At 36.2% G+C, this 19,622-nt stretch overlaps 1 protein-coding gene across 1 annotated transcript in view; it reads right to left on the bottom strand.

The window, feature by feature from the left end:
* The window catches only part of CATSPERE (catsper channel auxiliary subunit epsilon), a 245,410-nt gene that overhangs the window by 201,584 nt on the left and 24,204 nt on the right, over positions 1–19,622 (bottom strand). Inside the window, exon 5 of the mRNA XM_060010760.1 lies at positions 13,680–13,750. Coding sequence (XP_059866743.1) covers positions 13,680–13,750 — 71 coding nt within the window. The remainder of the gene's footprint in view (positions 1–13,679; positions 13,751–19,622) is intronic.

The following is a 19,622-nucleotide window of genomic DNA, read 5'->3' as shown; positions in this document are numbered from 1 at the left end:
TATAAGAGAGCTTCAACAGCAGACTGGAACAAGCAGAAGAAATAATCAGTGAACTCAAAGACAGATCTTTTGAAATTATCTAGTCAGAAGAGCAAAAAGAATAAAAAGGAATGACAAAAGCCTATGAGATTTATAGGACACCATTAAGAGAAACAATCTATGCATCATTGGAGTCCCATAAGGAAATGATGGGGAGAAAGAGGCAGAGGCTTATTAAAAATGTGTAATAGCTGAGAGTTTCCCAAACCTGGGGAGAGATTTGACATCAAAGTTCATGAAGCTAATAGGTCATCCCAAGATTTCAATCTCAAATGATCTTTTCCAAGATCATTAAGATGGAACTGTATAAAATTAAAGACAAAAAAGAAAATTTTAAAAGCAGCAAGAGAAAAAAATCCTCTCAAAAAGGAAAACCCCATAAGGCTAACAGTGGATTTCTAGGAAAAACTTTGCAGGCCAGGGGAGAGTAGGCCAGGGAAGATATATTCAAAGTGCTGCAAGAAAAATAAATTGTCAGTAAAGAACACTTTACCCAGGTAATTTGTCCTTCAAAATGAATGCAAGATAAAGCTTTTCCCAAACAAATAAAATCTGAGGAAGTTCATCATCACAAGATCTGTCTCACAAGAAATGCTGAAAAGTTCTTAAAGCTGAAATGAAAGGCCTTTAATTAGTAAAATGAAAACATATGAAAATATCCAACACACTGTTAAAGGCAAGTATATAGTCAGATTCGGAATATGTTAATATTTTAATAAGGTGATGTGTTAACCACTTACCTCTAGCATAAATGTTAAAGGGCAAAATGTATTAAAAACAGTTATGGCAACAATAATTTGTCAGTAGAAACAGAATATAAAGAGATGTAAATTGTGACATCAAAAACATAAAATATGGAGGGATAGTAAAAGGGTAGAGGTTTTGTATGCAATAGAATATAAGTAGTTATTAGCTTGAAATAATCTGCTATAGATTTTGGAGAGGGATCAAGATAACAGAGTAGGAGGATGTGGAGCTCACCTTCCCTCACAAACACATCAAAAATACATCTACATGTGGAACAAGTCTCATTGAAAACTGGCAGAAGATCTCCTAACAACCAAAACTGCAAGAAAGATCTCCACATAACTGGGTAGGACAGAAAAAAGAAGCACATCAGGTCAGGACCGGCACCCATGGAAGGTATCTGTAAGGAAGAGAAGGTCCTCACTGGCTGTCCTAGGGAGCCCACTTACCTGCTGGGAAATCCACTGAGACAGACAGAAGGACTGGAGAAGCCTAGACTCTGCTCGCAAGGAGTGCACACATGCTGGCTTGCTAACAATCAAGGAGGAGAGAGAGACTTGCACTGGTGGCTGCTGCCTTGCAGCACTTCCCAGTCTGAAGGGGCAAACACCCTTGCCCTGCTCTCTGTACACCACTGCCTGGTGCAAACTCTAGCAAAGATTCATTCTACCTATGCAGAGACAGATGGGACACCTTGGGTATGATCTGGGCAGAACCGCAGAGATCACTGTCAGCACACACATGGGAGCAGCAGATCAAACCTGGCAGATGTCAGTGGGCACACTGGGTGATGTCACAAGAATACAGAGTGGACAAGCACTGAATCTTGGGAAGACAGGCCCTGGCAGAGGACTCTAGCTAAGCAGAGACAACTGAAGAACATGGGGTATGACTAGGGGGAGCCTCAGAGCCCAATATCAGCATGTGTGCACAGTGCTGGTGAGTCCAGATGTAGCAGACACTGTCAGTGTGCACACAGGGCTGCACCACAAGAACGTGGGGCTAGGCTCTAAATCTCGGATGGACAGGCCCTGGACAGGAGTATACAGCAAGGAGCCAGTCAGAGTGCCGTGGTTCCATCCACTCCACACCACAGCTTAGCACCAAATCTGGCAGCCCTGCTCCCAGGCAGCAACACAGCCACCTCATTTAGAAAAGTAAAGACAAAAAACAAATAATCATCTCAATAGACACAGAGAAAGCATTTGACAAAATTCAACATCCAAGATAAAAACTCTCACCAAAGTGGGTATATGTGGAACATATCTCAATATAATAAAAGCCATTTATGACAAACCGACAGCCAACATAATGCTCAATGCTGAAAAGCTGAAACCCTTCCCACTAAAATCTGCAATAAGACAAGGATCCCCGCACTCACCATTTCTCTTCAACATAGTATTGGATGTCCTACCCACAGCAATCAGACAAGAGACATAAATAAAAGATATCCAAATTGGAAGGGAAGAAGTAAAACTGTCACTATCTGCAGATGACATGATACTCTATATAGAGAATACTAAAGTCTCCACACAAAAACTATTAGAACTAATAAATGAATTCAGCAAGGTAGCAGGATAAAATATTAATATATAGAAATCTGTTGCATTTTTATACTAACAATGAAATATCAGACAGAGAAAGTGAAAAAACAGTCCTGTTGAAAAATCTCATTCAAAAAAATAGGAACAAACTTAACAAAGGAGGTGAAAAATCTATGCATTGAAAACTATAAAACACTGATAGGGCTTCTCTGGTGGCGCAGTGGTTGAGAGTCCGCCTGCCAATGCAGGGGACACGGGTTTGTGCCCCAGTCCGGGAAGATCCCACATGCCGCGGAGTGGCTAGGCCTGTGAGCCATGGCCGCTGAGCCTGTGCATCCGGAGCCTATGCTCTGCAATGGGAGAGGCCACAACAGTGAGAGGCCCGCATACCGCAAAAACAAAACAAAACAAAACAAAAACAAAAAAACACTGATAAAGTAAATTGAAGGTAATTTAAAGAAATGGAAAGATAGCCCATGCTCTTGGATGGGAAGAGTTAATATTGTTAAAATGGCCATACTACCCAAAGCAATCTACAGATTTAGTGCAATCCCTATCAAAATACCCGTGACATTTTTTCACAGAACTAGAACAAATAATCCTAAAACTTATATGGAACTACAAAAGACCCAGAATTGTGAAAGTAATCCTGAGGAAAAAGAACCAAGCTGGAGGCATAACCCTCAGACTTCAGACTATCCTACAAAGCTACATAATCAAAACATGTGGTATTGGCACAAAAACAGATGTGTAGATCAATGGATCAGAACAGAGATCTCAGAAACAAACCCACACACCTATGGTCAAATAATCTGTAACAAAGGAGGCAAGAATATATAATGGTGAAAAGGCAGTTTCTTCAACAAGTGGTATTGGGAAAGCTGGACAGCTACATGTAAATCAACGAAATTAGAACACTCCCTCACACCATATTAAAAAATACCTGAAAATAGTTTAAAGACCTAAATATAAAATAGTACATCATAAAACTCCTAGAAGAGAACATAGGTAGAACATTCTCTGACATAAATTGTACCAATGTTTTCTTAGATCAGTCTCCCAAGGCAAAAGAAATAAAAGCAAAAATAAACAAATGGCACCCAATTAAACTTAAAAGCTATTGCACAGCAAAGGAAACCATCAACAAAATGAAAAGACAACCTATGGAAAGGGAGAAATATCTGCAAATGATGCAACTGAGAAAGGGTTAATATCCAAAATATACAAGTGGTTCATACAACTCAATATAATAAAAACAAACAACCCAATCAAAAATTGGGCAAAATACCTCTAAATAGACATTTCTCCAAAGAAGACATAGAGATGGCCAACAGGCACATAAAAGAGGCTGAATGCTGCTAATTATTAAAAGAAATGCAAATCAAAACCACAATGAAGTATCACCCTACACTGGTCAGAATGGCTATCATCAAAAGCCTACAGTTAATAAATGCTGGAGAGGGTGTGGAGAAAAGGTAACCCTCCTAAATTGTTGGTAGGAATACAAATTGGTGCAGCCACTATAGAAAACAATAAGGAAGTTCCTTGAAAAAACAAAAACAGAGCTACCATATGATCCAGCTATCCCACTCCTGGGTATATATCCAGAAATGACAAAAACTCTAATTTGATACATGCACCCCAATGTTCATAGCAGCACTATTTACAATAGCCAATACATGGAAGCAACCTAAATGTCCACCAACAGAGGAATGGATAAAGAAGATGTGGTACATATATACAATGGAATATCACTCAGACAAAAAGAATGAATTATTGCCATTTGCCACAATAATGGATGGACCTAGAGAATATTACACTTAGTGAAGTAAGTCAGAGAAAGACAAATATTATATTCCACTTATATATGGAATCTATATACAAAACAGAAACTAACTCACAGACATAGAAAATAAACGTATGGTTACCAAAGGGGAATGGGAAGCAGGTATAAATTAGGAGTGTGGGATTAACATATACAAACTACTTTGCATAAAATAGATAAGTAACAAGGATTTACTGTATAGCACAAGGAACTATATTCAAAATCTACTAATAACCTATAATGGAAAATAATCTGAAAAAAATATATGTACATAAAACTAAATCATTTTGTTGTACACCTGAAACTAACACAATATTGTGTATCAACTATATTTCAATAAAAAAAGAAAAGACAATCTGTTATATCTATAAGATGTTTCAACCACACACACACCAGTTATAGTAGATACATACAAGATGAATAGAAGGGAGTAAAAGAATACCACTATGGAAAATCATCAATTCACAAAAGAACAGCAAGAGAGGAAGAAAGGAACAAAGGGATATAAAAGAGCCAGAATATAATTAATAAAGCAGCATTAACAAGTCCTTATCTTAAAAAAATTACTTTAAATGTAAATGGATAAAATTCTCCAATCAAAAGGCATACAGTGGCTGCATGGATTAAAAAAAAAACAAGACCCAACTATATGCTGCCTATAAAAGACTCATCTCAGCTTCAAGGACATATATAGGCTCAAAGTGAAGGGATGGTAAAACATATTCCAGGTAAATGAAAGCCAAAAAAAGAGCGAGGATAGCTATACTTATATCAGGAAAAATAGACTTTAAGTAAAAAAGTGTAACAAGAGACAAAGAAATTCAATATATAATGATAAAAACCAATTATTCAAGAGGAAATAACAGTTGTAAATATATATGCACTCAACATCAGAGCACCTAATATACTAAGCAAAACTAACAGATCTAAAAGGAGAAATACACAACAATGTAATAATAGTAGAGGATTCCATTTTCAACAATGGATAGATCATCTAGACAGAAAATCAATAAAGGAATGTTGTACTTGAACTATACTTTACACCAAATGGGCCTAAAGAACATTCCATCCAACAGCAGAATGCACAGTCTTCTCAAGCACACATGGAACATTCTTCAGGATAGATCAAATGTGAGGTAAAAACAAGTCTTAGCAAATTTTAAAAGATTGAAATCATACCAAGTATCTTTTCTGATTTTTCTTCATCTTTTCATACCATGGTATTAAACTAGATCAATAACAGAGGGAATACTAGAAAATTCACAAATATGTGTAAATTAAACAACACACTTCTGAACAACCAATGGGTCAAAGATGAAATAAAAAAGGAAAATCAAAAAATATCTTAAAACAATGAAAATAAAAACACAACATAACAAAACTTATGGGATGGAGCAATAAAAGTTCAAGTCAAGAAGGGATATTTATAGTGATAAATGCCCACACTCAGAAAAAAGAAAGACCTCAAATAAACAATATAACTTTATACCTGAAGAAAATAGAAAAAAAAAAAAAAGAAAGAAACTAAATTCAAAATTAGCAAAGGAGAGGAAATAACAGTGAAATAGAACAGAAATAAGAGACCAAAAAAAGAATAAAACTAAGAATTTTTTTAAAAGATAAACAAAATTGGCAAAACTTTAGCTAGACTACCTACGAAAAAAGAAGACTCAAATTACTGAAATCAGAAATGAAAATGAGAAAATCACTACCAATTCTACAGAAATTTTTAAAGAAATCATAAAAGACTACTATGAACAATTAGGCCAAAATATTGGACAATCTAGTAGAAATGGATAAATTCCTAAAAATATATGACCTACCAAGAATAAATCATGAAGAAGCAGAGTATCAGACAAACCAATTATGAGTCAGAAGCTTGAATTAGTAAACAAAAATCTCCCAACAAAGAAAAAGCCCAGTATTTGATGGCTTCATTGGTGAATTCTACCAAGCATTTAAGGAAGAATTGATACCAATTCTTTCCAAACTCTTCCAAAAAACTGAAGAGGAGTGGATATTTCAAAACTCTTTTTGCAAGTGCAGCATTACTCCAATATCAAAACCAGATAAGGGCACTACAAGAAAAGAAAACTACAGGCCAACATCCCTGATGAATACAGATCCAAAAATTCTCAGTGACATACTAGCAAACCAAATTCAACAGCATATTAAAAGGATCATACACAATGATCAAGTGAGATTTGTCCCTGGAATGCAATATAGGAAAATAAATCAATGTGATAACCACATTAATAGACTGAAAGACAAAAATCATTTGATCTTCTCAATATATGCAGAAAAAGCATTTGACAAAATACATTATCCTTGATTGATAAAAACCCTCAACAAATTGGATATAGAAGGAACATACTTCATCATAATAAAGGCAAGATATGACACACCACAGCTAACATCTACTCAGTCATGAAAGGTTGAAAGCTTTTCCTTTAAGGTCAGGAACAAGACAAGGGCACTCATTCTCACCATTTCTATTCAACATAATAACTGAAGTCCTAGAGAAAGCAATCAGGCAAGAAAAAGAAAAATAAGGCATCTGAATTGGAAAGAAAGAAATTAAATTGTCTCTGTTTGTTGATGATATAATCTTGTATATAGAAAATCCTAAAGAGTCCACCCCAAAATTGTTAGAACTAATCAATAAATTCAGGAAAGTTGCAGCATACAAAATCAACATGCAGAAATCAGTTGCATTTCTATATACTAATGATAAACTATCTGAAAAAGAAATAAAGAAAGCAACAATAGCAACACAAATAATAAAGTACAGGAATAAATTTAACCATGGAAGTGAAATATCTATATACCAAAAATTATAAGACATTGATGAAAGAAACTGAGGAACACTTAAATAAATGGAAAAATATCCCATGTTCATGGATTGGAAGAGTTAATATTGTTAAAATGTTCATACTACCCAAAATCTTATATAGAGTCAATGAAATTCATATCAAATATCCAATGGAATTTTCACAGGAATAGAAGAAACAATTCTGAAATACATATGGAGCCCCAAAGACCCCAAAGAGTCAAAGCAATCTTGAGAAAGAAAGCCAGAGGCATCACATTTCCTGATTTCAAAGTACAATACAAATCTATAGTAATCAAAACGGTATGGTACTGGCATTAAAATAGATACATGGAGCAATGGAACAGAATAAGGGCACAGAATTAAACCCTCACAAATATGGTCAACTAATGTTTGACAAGGGCACCAAGAACAGGATATGGGCAAAGAAGAGATAGTGTTGGAAAAATTGGATATCCATATGCAAAACAATGAAACTGGACCCTTACCTTATACCACTCAAAAGATCAACTCAAGGACTTCCCTGGTAGTGCAGTGGTTAAGAATCTGCCTGCCAATGCAGGGGACAAGGGTTTGAGCCCCGGTCTGGGAAGATCCCACATGCCACGGAGCAACTAAGCCCATGCGTCACAACTACTGAGCCTGCACTCTAGAGCCTGCAAGCCACAACTACTGAGCCCATGTGTCACAACTACTGAAGCCCACACACCTAGAGCCCGTGCTCCACAACGAGAAGCCACTGCAATGAGAAGCCCACACACCACAACAGAGTAGCCCCCACTCGCCACAACTAAAGAAAGCCCGCGCACAGCAACAAAGATCCAACACAGCCAAAAATAAATAAATTAAAAAAAAATCAACTCAAAATGGACTGAGAACTTAAATATTATACCCGAAACTGTGAAACTCCTAGAAGAAAACATAGGGAAGAATCTCTCTGATATCAGGCTTAGTAATGAGTTTTTGGATATGACATCAAAAGCATAAGCAACAAAAGTAAAAATCAAAAAGTAAGAATACATTAAACTAAAATGTTTCTGCACAGCAAAGGAAGCAGATGAGTAAGTTTTAGGGATCTAATGTACAGCATGGTGACTATAGTTAACAATAATGTATAATAAAAAGAAAGACAGAGAAGATACTGGTATTAGGTTAGTGAAGGAATGAGAGAGTTTTAAGAAGAAATAAGTGATACCCAGCATTAAATGTGGTACAGAAATCGAACAGTAAAAGGACTAAAAAAATCCCATTAAACTTTCAGTAACGTTGCCAAAGCAGTTTAAGTGGATAGACAGATAGTAGGCAGAGAGTACTGGGATAGACTGATGAAGCAGAACATTGTTACAGTGAATTTGAAAAAGATGATAATTTGAGCATGACCCCTTGGATCCTTCTCCCTTCCTTTTCTGTATTCTAACCCTAGGGGAGAGAGAGAATAAAGCAAGAGAGTTTAGATGCTAATACAGTACCTGATCCATGAATTCTCTTCCCTCGGGTCAGAATTCTGGTTTGTGGGCAGAGTCAATAGGTTAGGAAAGCCCAGGGAAGAGAGGCAATGCTCAGCAGGGCCTTGTACTTGAGGTTTAATGCTTTGCAGTCTCTGTCTTGAAATTCTTTTTTTTTTTTTTTTCCGCCGGTTCGTGGGCCTCTCACTGTTGTGGCGTCTCCTGCTGTGGAGCGCATGGCTCACGGGCCCAGCCACTCTGCGGCATGTGGGATCCTCCCGGACCTGGGCACGAACCCGTGTCCCCTGCATCGACAGGCGGACTCTCAACCACTGCGCCACCAGGGAAGCCCTGTCTTGAAATTCTTAATAAATGTATCTTTGAACTTGTGGTTTGTACGTGAAGTAGGATAGGAAAATGAAGCATGCACTTGGAGGTTTGGCTCATGCAGTACTGTCTCCTATTACTTATCTTTCCCATGGGACAGGCTCTTGGCCACCCACTCATTACGCCCTGGCACCTTGGGTCCTGCCTGGCCTTTCCCTTCTCACTCCTTGTCCTGAAAACTAGTTCTGGGCTCAGGTATGAGGAGGGTCAGCATAGGGTGTTTAAGTCCTGTGACATCTTGAAGTAAGGCATGCCAGCAATTGTCCTCCCCGAACCCCAGCTAGCAAAATTATGGTGTGGCTGATGGAGGCCTCATCTAGGCAGGTACCAAGGGTGTCACACCCACCCCCAATCCAGGTACCAAGGGTGTCACAGTGCAGAGGTTGCAATATCCTTGAGGGTTGCCTATCAGCTATGGGTTGAGGTGGTAGGTCCACTGTAAGGGAAGATGTCTGGTTTGACTTCTTCAGACCCCACCCCTGGTTGAAGTATTATATGTCAGTCCAATGACTGTTGAGAGGGAAAATTGAGCAGCTAATGGGCTGCACACACGCTAAACCTGGTGACTATATGAGTTTGTACTTGACCCAAGAGTATTCTCATGTCCAAGGGAGCATGACATTATATTCCAAATAAAAAGTGCCATGACGAGTAGAGAGTAACTACAGAAGAAAGGAAAAGCTTTATATTTAATACTTTTAATGGTATTTTTCCCTTGGCTTTTGAACCAGAGGCCCTCCATATTCATTTTGTACTGCACCCAACAGATTACACAGCCAGTTATGGATGCAATAATGCAGAAATGGTAGAATATAGTATACAATGGTACTTTCCTCTAGATAGTAGGATTTTAGTAATTAAAAAAATTTAAACACAGATGATGAGAGAACTAGAAAACTGAAAGAAACATTTGAAAAAATAGTCTAGAATGAGTCATGGGAAATAAAAAGATAGGAAATATGAAAAGATTTGAAGCATCGGGAAGGATAGAATGAAATGGTGGCATGTTTCTATTATGGAAATTTAAAAAGAAAGAAGAAAGAGAATGAGAGAAAACCAGGATTTGAAAAGATAGTAACTGAATTTTCAGAATTTATGAAAGGCTTTAATCGTCAGATTCAGGAACTATAATAAATCAAAAGTAGGATAAATATAAAGAAACTTACAATAGCAAAGTTTGTATAGCTCAATAGGTAAGGTTGAACTTCTTAAAACAGCTACAGAGAAAATAATGATTACCTAGAGAAGGAAAATCCATTAGACAGAGAGCAGACTTCTCAACTGCAATAGCAGAAGCCAGAAGTCAATGAAAAATAATTCTAAGGCCTTGAAAATCAAAGGTTAAAGATACATGAACATATTAATATAAGACAGAACATAAGTTGAAAAGCATTACAAGTAAGAAACAAGGTCACTACAAACAAAGTCTCAATTCTTCAAAAAATCTTAATAATTCTAAAGTTATATGCACTAAAAGATAAAATAAAAAGCAAAAATTTACATACCTACAAGGAAAAGTGACGTATCTACCATCATAGTGGGAAATTTTAGCCAATATCAAGTCAACAATGAGCCAAATAAGTACACAAGACTTTGAACAGTACACTTAACACACCTGATCTACTGGACATAAATAGCATACTTCATCCAACAATAGGAAAATATATTTTCTTTAGGTACACACGAGACATTTATAAAATTTGACTACATGCTAAGCCAAAGATTTGATTCTAACGCTTTTGTGATCACAATACAATTAGGTTAGAATTCAATAACAAAACAATAATTTAAAAGGCTCATGTCTGTAAATTTAAAAATGCATTTCTAAACAACTCATTGCTCAAACAAATTGTAGCAGTTACTAAACAATTATTTATGAGCAATAATGAAAAATTACAATTATGAGATATTCCACTATTTGTTGATGCAGCTATAGAGGTACTTAGAAGAAATTTTATTTCCTTAAACACATACATTCGAAAAAAAAGGAAGTTTTAAGCCTAGTAGGCTATATAACTAATTCAAAAACTTTAGAAAAACAAACTCAAAAAAAGAAATAATGTAAAAAACAAATTGAGATAAAATAGACAACAATACAAAAGCTCAATAAAGCCAAAAGATGGTTCTTTGAAAAGACTAATAAAATAGAAATATCTCTAGGAAGAAGAACAAGGAAATAGAAGGAAGGCACAAATAAAAATATTAGAAATGATAAAAGAGAGGCATACCTACTATTACTTCAGTGATTAAACAAATATAAGAGGATATTATGGACAACTTTATGACATTAAAATTGATACTAAAATTGCTAACTGAAGACATGGATGAATTCCTGGAAATGAAATACTACAAAAATGGATTTTATAAGAATTAGAATTCCAAAATAGGATTTTAACCATTAAAGAAATTGAGTTAATAGTTATAAAATTTCCCCCCCACACACTCAAAAAATCCAGGTCCAGGTAGATTTCTATGCAAGTTTCCATCAAATATTCAAGGAACATATATTTCCAATCTTATACAAAATCTCTCAGAGAACAGAAAAGAACTCATCCTAACTTACATGATGAGTCTAGCATAGCCTTGCTATCAAAAGAGGAAAAGGATAGTACAAGGGGAGTAAAACCACAGGCCAATCTCACTCATGTATATTCGCACACACAAAAAATTAAATAATATTAGCAAATGGAATCTATCAATGTATATGAAAGTTAATTCATCAAGACCAAGTTGGCTTATTCCAGAAACACAAGGTTAGTTTAATATGGATATATTAATAACTATTATCCATCAGATTAACATAGTAAAAGAGAAAAACCGTATGAACTTTTATGTGGAAGAGAAAAAAACTTTGAATAAATTTCAGCACCAATTCATAAAAAAATCCACAGCCACCTTGGAATAAAAGGGAACTTCCTTAACCAGGCAAAGTTTAACTCATAACCTGTAACAAATATTATACAACTAGTGAAATGATGAGAGTCTTCCTTTTAAGATCAGGAATAAAATAAGGAGACCTGCTATCACCCTTCTAAGAAACATTGTATTTGATGTTCTAGACATGCAGTAAGAATAAAAGGAATGGAAGCCATACTTATCAGAAAGAAAAACAAAATCATCATTATTTGCAAGTAATCTGATTTTTTTTAATTCCAAGAGAATATATAAATAAATTATCACAATATAAGAGTTTAGCAATGTTGCTGAATGCAAAAATCAACATTCAAAAGTAAGTTGTATTCTATACCACAGGAATAACTGGTTAGAAATTGTAATTTAAAATTTTTGACTATTTATAATAGCAAAAAAAAAAAAAAGAGTACCTAGGAATAAGTCTAATAAAAATGTCCTGGAACCTTTATTAAAAATTACAAAATCTTATTGGCAGACATGTAAAAAGACCTAAGTAAATGGAGAGTTATATATTATTCAGGAGTAGAAAGACACCCCAAATTGATTAAAATATTTAGACAAATTATAAAAATCCCAGCTAAGGTTTTTGTAGAATTTGACAAACCAATTCCAAAAATTTATAGGAAGAAAAAATAGGTCCATGATACAGCTAAGAAATTCCTGAAGGACGACAAGAGCTGGGGTCAGGGTGGGGTGGGTATTTGTACTATCACTTCTCAAGATTTAAAAAATAAAGTTATAGTAATACAGATAATGCAGCATCTGTTCAAGTATAGACAAATATATCAGTTAATCCATTTGTGGTTAACTAAAGCTAAATACTCTTAAAACACATTAATTACTTTTCTTTTGCATTACTTACATAACCTTGCTTCTTGGTAAGGCTCTGGGAGAGTGGCAGTAATTCAGAGAAGAATGGGTAAATGTGTACTCCTGGTGGGGCTTGCTGAAATCTAGCTATCAGGACTTTCAGTTCAAAGGTTACACATAAACTACAGAGCCATCTGACTTAAAGGGACCATGTAAACCAGGACAGTGAAATTATCGGCAACAATTATGCTTTACCGAAGACACAAGTATTCTGATAGGTTCTGTTTGGGCCATATGGCCATCCTCACCTAATTGCTGTGGCCAATGAAATGTGGGGTTGTGGAGGTAGTACCACATAAATCACATGAAATTAATAATTTCACCATAGAATAGGGGAGGGATGGTTCCCTCAAAGGAAGGGATATTAAGTACATAAAAAGAATTAGGTACATTACAGTCATCTGGAGAGCAGGGACCACAAAAGACAGTTCTTTATATCCTACACGGTATTTAGGATATGCTTGGACTATGATACTAAAAACAAAACAAAACAAAACAAAACAAAACTCTGACTCATTGATGCATTTTACTTATTGATTTTATAATGCAATTAACTATTTTTTCTTGTACCAGTTTTTCCTTCTTAGTTATATTCATTCACCATCATGTTAAAAAGAGTTTGAAGAGCTATCTAAGAAAACGAGAGTACTTTTGGAATATAATGTATACAATGGAAACCAAAGAAGCCTGTAATATGAAAAACCAGAGTCAATTTCCAATGCTATCTTTTAGTAGCTGCATATTTTTTCCAAATTATTTAACCTATCCAAGCTTACATTTCCTCATTTATAATAAAGATAGTAATACTTACATTTAACTGGTAATTATGAAAACTGACATAGCTAATTTACATAAAGTATGACCATGTAGAAGCAGTATTTGTTCAAATAGTGGTTGCTATTGTTATATTTACTGTTTGTTCTTCACTATTAGTTGGGCATTAGTTGGGTACATTTGAGGACATCTTGATTGGTGAATAAAAGCTTATATGGAAACTATAATGCAGATAATCAATTTGTGGTTAATTAAAGCTAAATACTTTTAAAATGCATTAATTACCTTTCTTCTGCATTACTTACATAACCTTATAATACCACAGAAAGCAAGTATGAGAACTGTCCACAGATAAATAGCGTTCTTCTTCTAAATCCTAAAAGAAAATGCAAAAGAAACTATGATAAATTTAGATGACTGATTGCTTCTATTGTATTTGTCTTTATGAAATTATATATATACATCTTTTCTGCATATTTTAGCCCCAGTTCCTAATATCTGGTCTTTGACCCTGGTTCCTGACACCTAGCTCCTAATACTCTTTAATTTCCTGAGTAATAGGAACGTCTGGCACAGAGCCCCTAAATTCTTTTTGTTCTAATGAGTTAACTCGGTGGGCTCCTGGCTGGGAACTGATCACTAGAAAAACCAACCCATGGTTAAAAGCTTGGAACTTTCAGCTCAGCCTCCCATTCTCAGCTCAGCCTCCCCCCATTCTCTGGAGAGTGGAGAAGGGCTGGAAAATGAGTCAATAATCAATCATGCCTACTTGATGAAGTCTCCATAAAAAACCTTAAAGTATGAGAGTAAGAGAGCTTCCAGGTTGGTGGACACATCCACATGCCAGCAGGTGATGTACCCAACTGCACAATGACAGAAGTTCCTGTACTCAGAACCCTTCTGGACCTTGCCCTATGTACTCCTTGACCTTGTTGTTCATCTGGATCCTTTTACCATATTCTTTATTTTAACCAGTAAATGTGTTTCCCTGAGTTCTGTGAGTTGTTTAGCAAATTACTGAAATTGAGGAGAAAGTTATGGGAACCTGGATTTATCACCAGTCAGTCAGCAATTGGCAACTGAAGTGGGTGCAGTCTTGTGGGACTGAGCCCTTAACTTGTGGGATGTGACATTAACTCTAGGTAGATATTGTTGGAACTTTGAATGGTAGTACCCCCAGCTAATATAGGAGAATTGGTCAATGTTGAACCACCCCCCCCCACCAATATCTGGACACAGAAGTGTTCTCTGCAACTGTACAAAGGAAAACAGTGAATTTTCCTCGAAAGTCTTCCTCAATGAAACACAACTCAATTAATTTTCTTGTTTAATTGTTCTCAACAAGAGATGAAATTGCTTGCAAAGAAATGTTTGGCAATGCTTGGAGACATTCTTTGGTTGTTATAACTGAGGCTTTTTGAGTGCATTTCAAAAGTCACACATACCTCCTTAAAGGCTGTAAGGTCTGATAGCACTATATATAAATGACAAATATATTCCTATATATACATGTATTAGTGTGTACATATTTTTTACATAACATTACACATTTATGTGGACTTCCAACACATAACAAAAGGGAGAGAAATCCTTTACTTCCTCAGGAATCAGTAAAGAGAAATCCTTTACTTCCCAGGAACACAATTCCTGGGAAACACACTGGGAAACACACAAACTCAAAAAGCCAAATTCAAATATTTTTCAATCTACAGGGATTGAAATGTGAATTACTATATACATCTGGCCTCTCCCACTTCACCCTGTCTACCTGTTTCCTGAAAATACAGGTTACTAAGTAAAAGGAAAGCAACAGAACTTAGAGAAACACTTTATTCATGGGGAAAAAAAAAAGTAAAAAGAAGGCACAAGCCCCAGAGTAAAGGCAGGACTTGTCACATGAAGTCTCTACACAGCAATGGCTTTAAATACACTTATGTGGGAACATCAACTATAAGGTGTGTGGCCAGTACTTTGTTATGAACTAGCACAGTGCCATTGCTTTAAAATTCCTTATTGTTAGGGGCGGAGTGAAGATGGCGGAGTAGGAGGACACATCCACTAGGTGCTGGTGGAGGACCTCAGACACCAAAGGGGACAGGAATCCCCATGCCACCAGGTAGGACACAGGAAGGAAAGAGCGGGGGGAGGAAAAGTTGGAGGTAGGATGGGACTGGCACCCCTGAGGGAGGCTGGGGGAGGGGAGAGGTTCCTACACTCAGTGGGGTCCACTCATGGCGTGGGGATTGATGGGGATGGAGAGGGACCTTCTGGGGATTGGGGATCAGAGGGGAACACGGCCAGCATCTCCCCTGCCACTTGCGCCCTGGCAAGCCTCCTGGGGTCCTGGGCCTGAATCCCTCCCCGGCCCCCTCTGGCCGGTCAGATCCTGGGCCTAAGTGCCCCCGCTGAGGCCTCTTCCAGCCGCATGGGTCCTGGACCTAACCCCCACCCCTCAACTAAGGGCTTTTCTGGCTGCATAGGTCCAAGGTCTAAGCCCTACGGCCCGCTAAGGCCTTTCCTGGCCGCGCAGGTCCTGGGCCTGAGCCCCACAGCCCCCAGGCCTCCTCCAGCCTTTTTTAAAAAAATTCTTACCTTTTAATCTTATTTTTTATTTTATTTTTTCATTTTTAAAATTTTATATATATATATATTTGCTGTTGTGGTTCTGTTTTGTTTTGTTGTGGTGATTTCATTTTTATTTTTTCTATTGTATTTTTAATTTTTCTAATTTTATTTTATTTTTTCTTTATTGTTCTGCTCTTTTTTGTTTGTTGCTTTTTTTTTTTTTTTTTTTTTTGCCACACTGTGTAGCTTGTAGGGTCTTGCCTGAGCTCCTGTGGTGGGTGTGTGGAGTCCAAAACACTGGAGTAACAGAGAAGCTCAGATCCCAAGGAATGTTAATTGGTGTAAACTCTCCCACAGGTCCTCATCTCAGCACCAACACCCAGCTTCAACCAACTGCCTGCACACTCCAGTGCTGGATGCCTCAGGCCGAACAACCAGCACAACAGGAACACAGCCCCACAAATCAATAAGAACGAGATGACAAAAAAAATGTGTTACAGATGAAGGAGCAAGGTAAAAACCTATAAGACCAAATAAATGAAGAGAAAATAGGCAACCTACCTGAAAAATAATCCAGAGTAATGATAGTATAGATGATCCAAAATCTTGGAAATAGAATGGAGGTATGGATTGAGAAAATACAAGAAATGTGTAACAAGGACCTAGAAGAACTAAAGCACAAACAAACAGTGATGAACAACACAATAACTGAAATGAAAAATACTCTAGAAGGAATCAGTACCAGAATAACTGAGGCAGAAGAATGGATAAGTAACCTGGAAGATAGAATGGTGGAAATAACTGCTGAAGAGCAGCATAAAGAAAAAAGAATGAAAAAAAATGAGGACAGTCTCAGGGACCTCTAGGACAACATTAAATGCACCAATATTCGAATTATAGTGGTCCTAGAAGAAGAAGAGAAAGAGAAAGGGTCTGAGAAAATATCTGAAGAGATTAGAGTCAAAAACTTCCCTAAGATGGGAAAAGAAATAGCCACCCAAGTCCAGGAATTGCAGAGTCCATACAGGATAAACCCAAGGAGAAACACACCAACACATATTAATCAAACTAAGAAAAATTAAATTCAAAGAAAAAATATTAAAAGCAGCAAGGGAGAAGCAACAAATAGCATACAAGGAAATCCCCATAAAGTTATCAGCTGATTTTACAGCAGAAAGTCTGCAGACCAGAAGGGAGTGGCAGGATACATTTAAAGTGATGAAAGGGAAAAACCTACAACCAAGATTACTCCACCCAACAAGGATCTCATTCACATTCAACAGAGAAATCAAAAGCTTTACAGATAAGCAAAAGCTAAGAGAATTCAGCACCACCAAACAAGCTTTACAACAAATGCTAAAGAAACTTCTCTAGGCGGGAAACACAAGAGAAGAAAAAGACCTGCAAAAACAAATGCAAAACAATTAAGAATATGGTAATAGGAACATACATATTGATAATTACCTTGAATGTGAATGGACTAAATGCTCCAACCAAAAGATCCAGAATGGCTGAATGGATACAAAAACAAGACCCATGTATATGCTGTCTACAAGAGACCCACTTCAGACCTAGGAACACATACAGACTGAAAGTGAGGGAATGGAAAAAGATATTCCATGCAAATGAAAATTGAAAGAAAGCTGGAGTGGCAATACTCATATCAGATAAAATAATCTTTAAAATAAAGACTGTTACAAGAAACAGGGAAGGACACTACATAATGATCAAGGGATCAATCCAAGAAGAAGATATAACAATTATAAATATTTATGCACCCATCATAGGAGCACCTCAATACATAAGGCAAATGCTAACAACCATAAAAGGGGAAATCAACAGCAACACAATAATAGTGGGGACTTTAACACCCCACTTACACCAATGGACAGATCATCCAAACAGAAAATAAATAAGGAAACACAAGCTTTAAATGACACAATAGATCAGATAGATTTCATTGATATTTATAGGACATTCCACCCCAAAGCAGCAGAATTCACTTTCGTCTCAAGTGTATACGGAACATTCTCCAGGATAGATCACATCTTAGTTCACAAATCAAGCCTCGGTAAATTTATGACAATTGAAATTATATCAAGCATCCTTTCCAAACACAACTCTATGAGATTAGAAATCAATTACAGTAAAAAACTGTAAAAAACATAAACACATGGAGGTTAAACATTACGCTACTAAATAACCAAGAAATCACTGAAGAAATCAAAGAGGAAATTTAAAAATACATAGAAACAAATGACAGTGAAAACACAATGACCCAAAACCTATGGAATGCAGCAAAAGCAGTTCTAAGAGGGAAGTTTATAGCAATTCAATCTCAACTCAGGAAACAAGAAAAATCTCAAATAAACAATCTAATCTTACAGATAAAGCAACTAGAGAAAGAAGAAGAAGCACACACACAAAAAAACCCCCAAAGTTAGTAGAAGGAAAGAAATCATAAAGATCAGAGCAGAAATAAATGAAATAGAAATGAAGAAAACAATAGCAAAGATCAACAAAACTAAAAGTTGGTTCTTCGAGAAGAAAACAAAATTGATAAACCTAGCCAGAATCATCAAGAAAAAAGGGAGAGGATTCAAATCAATAAAATTAGAAATGAAAAAAGAGAAATTACAACTGACAGCACAGAAATACAAAGGACCATAAGAGACTACTACAGGCAACTATATGCGAAGAAAATGGACAACTGGAAGAAATGGACAAATTCTTAGAAAGGTACAAACTTTCAAGACCGAACGAGGAAGAAATAGGAAATATAAACAGACCAATCACAAATAGTGAAATTGAAATTAAAAATCTTCCAACAAACAAAAATCCAGGACCAGATGGCTTCACAGGACAATTCTATCAAACATTTAGAGAAAAGCTAACACCTATCTTTCTGAAACTCTTCCAAAAGATTGAAGAGGGAGGAACACTCCCAAACTCATTCTATGAGGCCACCCTGATACCAAAACCAGATAAAGATGTCACAAAAAAAGAAAATTACAGACCAATATCACTGATGAACATGGATGCAAAAGTCCTCAACAAAATACTAGCAAACAGAATCCAACAACACATTAAAAAAATCATACACCATGATCAAGTGGGATTTATCCCAGGGATGCAAGGATTCTTCAATATACACAAATCAATCAATGTGATACACCATATTAACAAATTAAAGAATTAAATTACTAATAATATAATTAAAGTTAATTGAAGTTAATAATTAAATTATTGTCTCAATAGATGCAGGAAAAGCTTTTGACAAAATTCAACAACCATTATGATAAAAACTCTCCAGAAAGTAGGCATAGAGGGAACCCACCTCAACATAAAAGGCCATATATGACAAAGCCACAACAAACATCATTCTCAATGGTAAAAAACTAAAACCATTTCCTCTAAGATCAGGAAAAAGACAAGAGTGCCCACTCTCACCACTATTATTCAACATAATTTTGGAAGTTCTAGCCATGGCAGTCAGAGAAGAAAAAGAAATAAAAGAAATCCAAACTATAAAAGAAGAAGTAAAACTGTCACTGTTTGCAGATGACATGATAGTATACATAGAAAATCCTAAAAATGCTACCAGAAAACTACTAGAGCTAATCAATGAATCTGGTAAAGTAGCAGGATACAAAATTAATGTACAGAAATCTCTTGAATTCCTA

The sequence above is a fragment of the Delphinus delphis genome, chromosome 1, assembly GCF_949987515.2.
Source record: "Delphinus delphis chromosome 1, mDelDel1.2, whole genome shotgun sequence".
Taxonomy (NCBI): Eukaryota; Metazoa; Chordata; class Mammalia; order Artiodactyla; family Delphinidae; genus Delphinus; species Delphinus delphis.
Note: the sequence above shows the minus strand (reverse complement) of the source record. Positions and strands in the feature narration are given on the sequence as shown.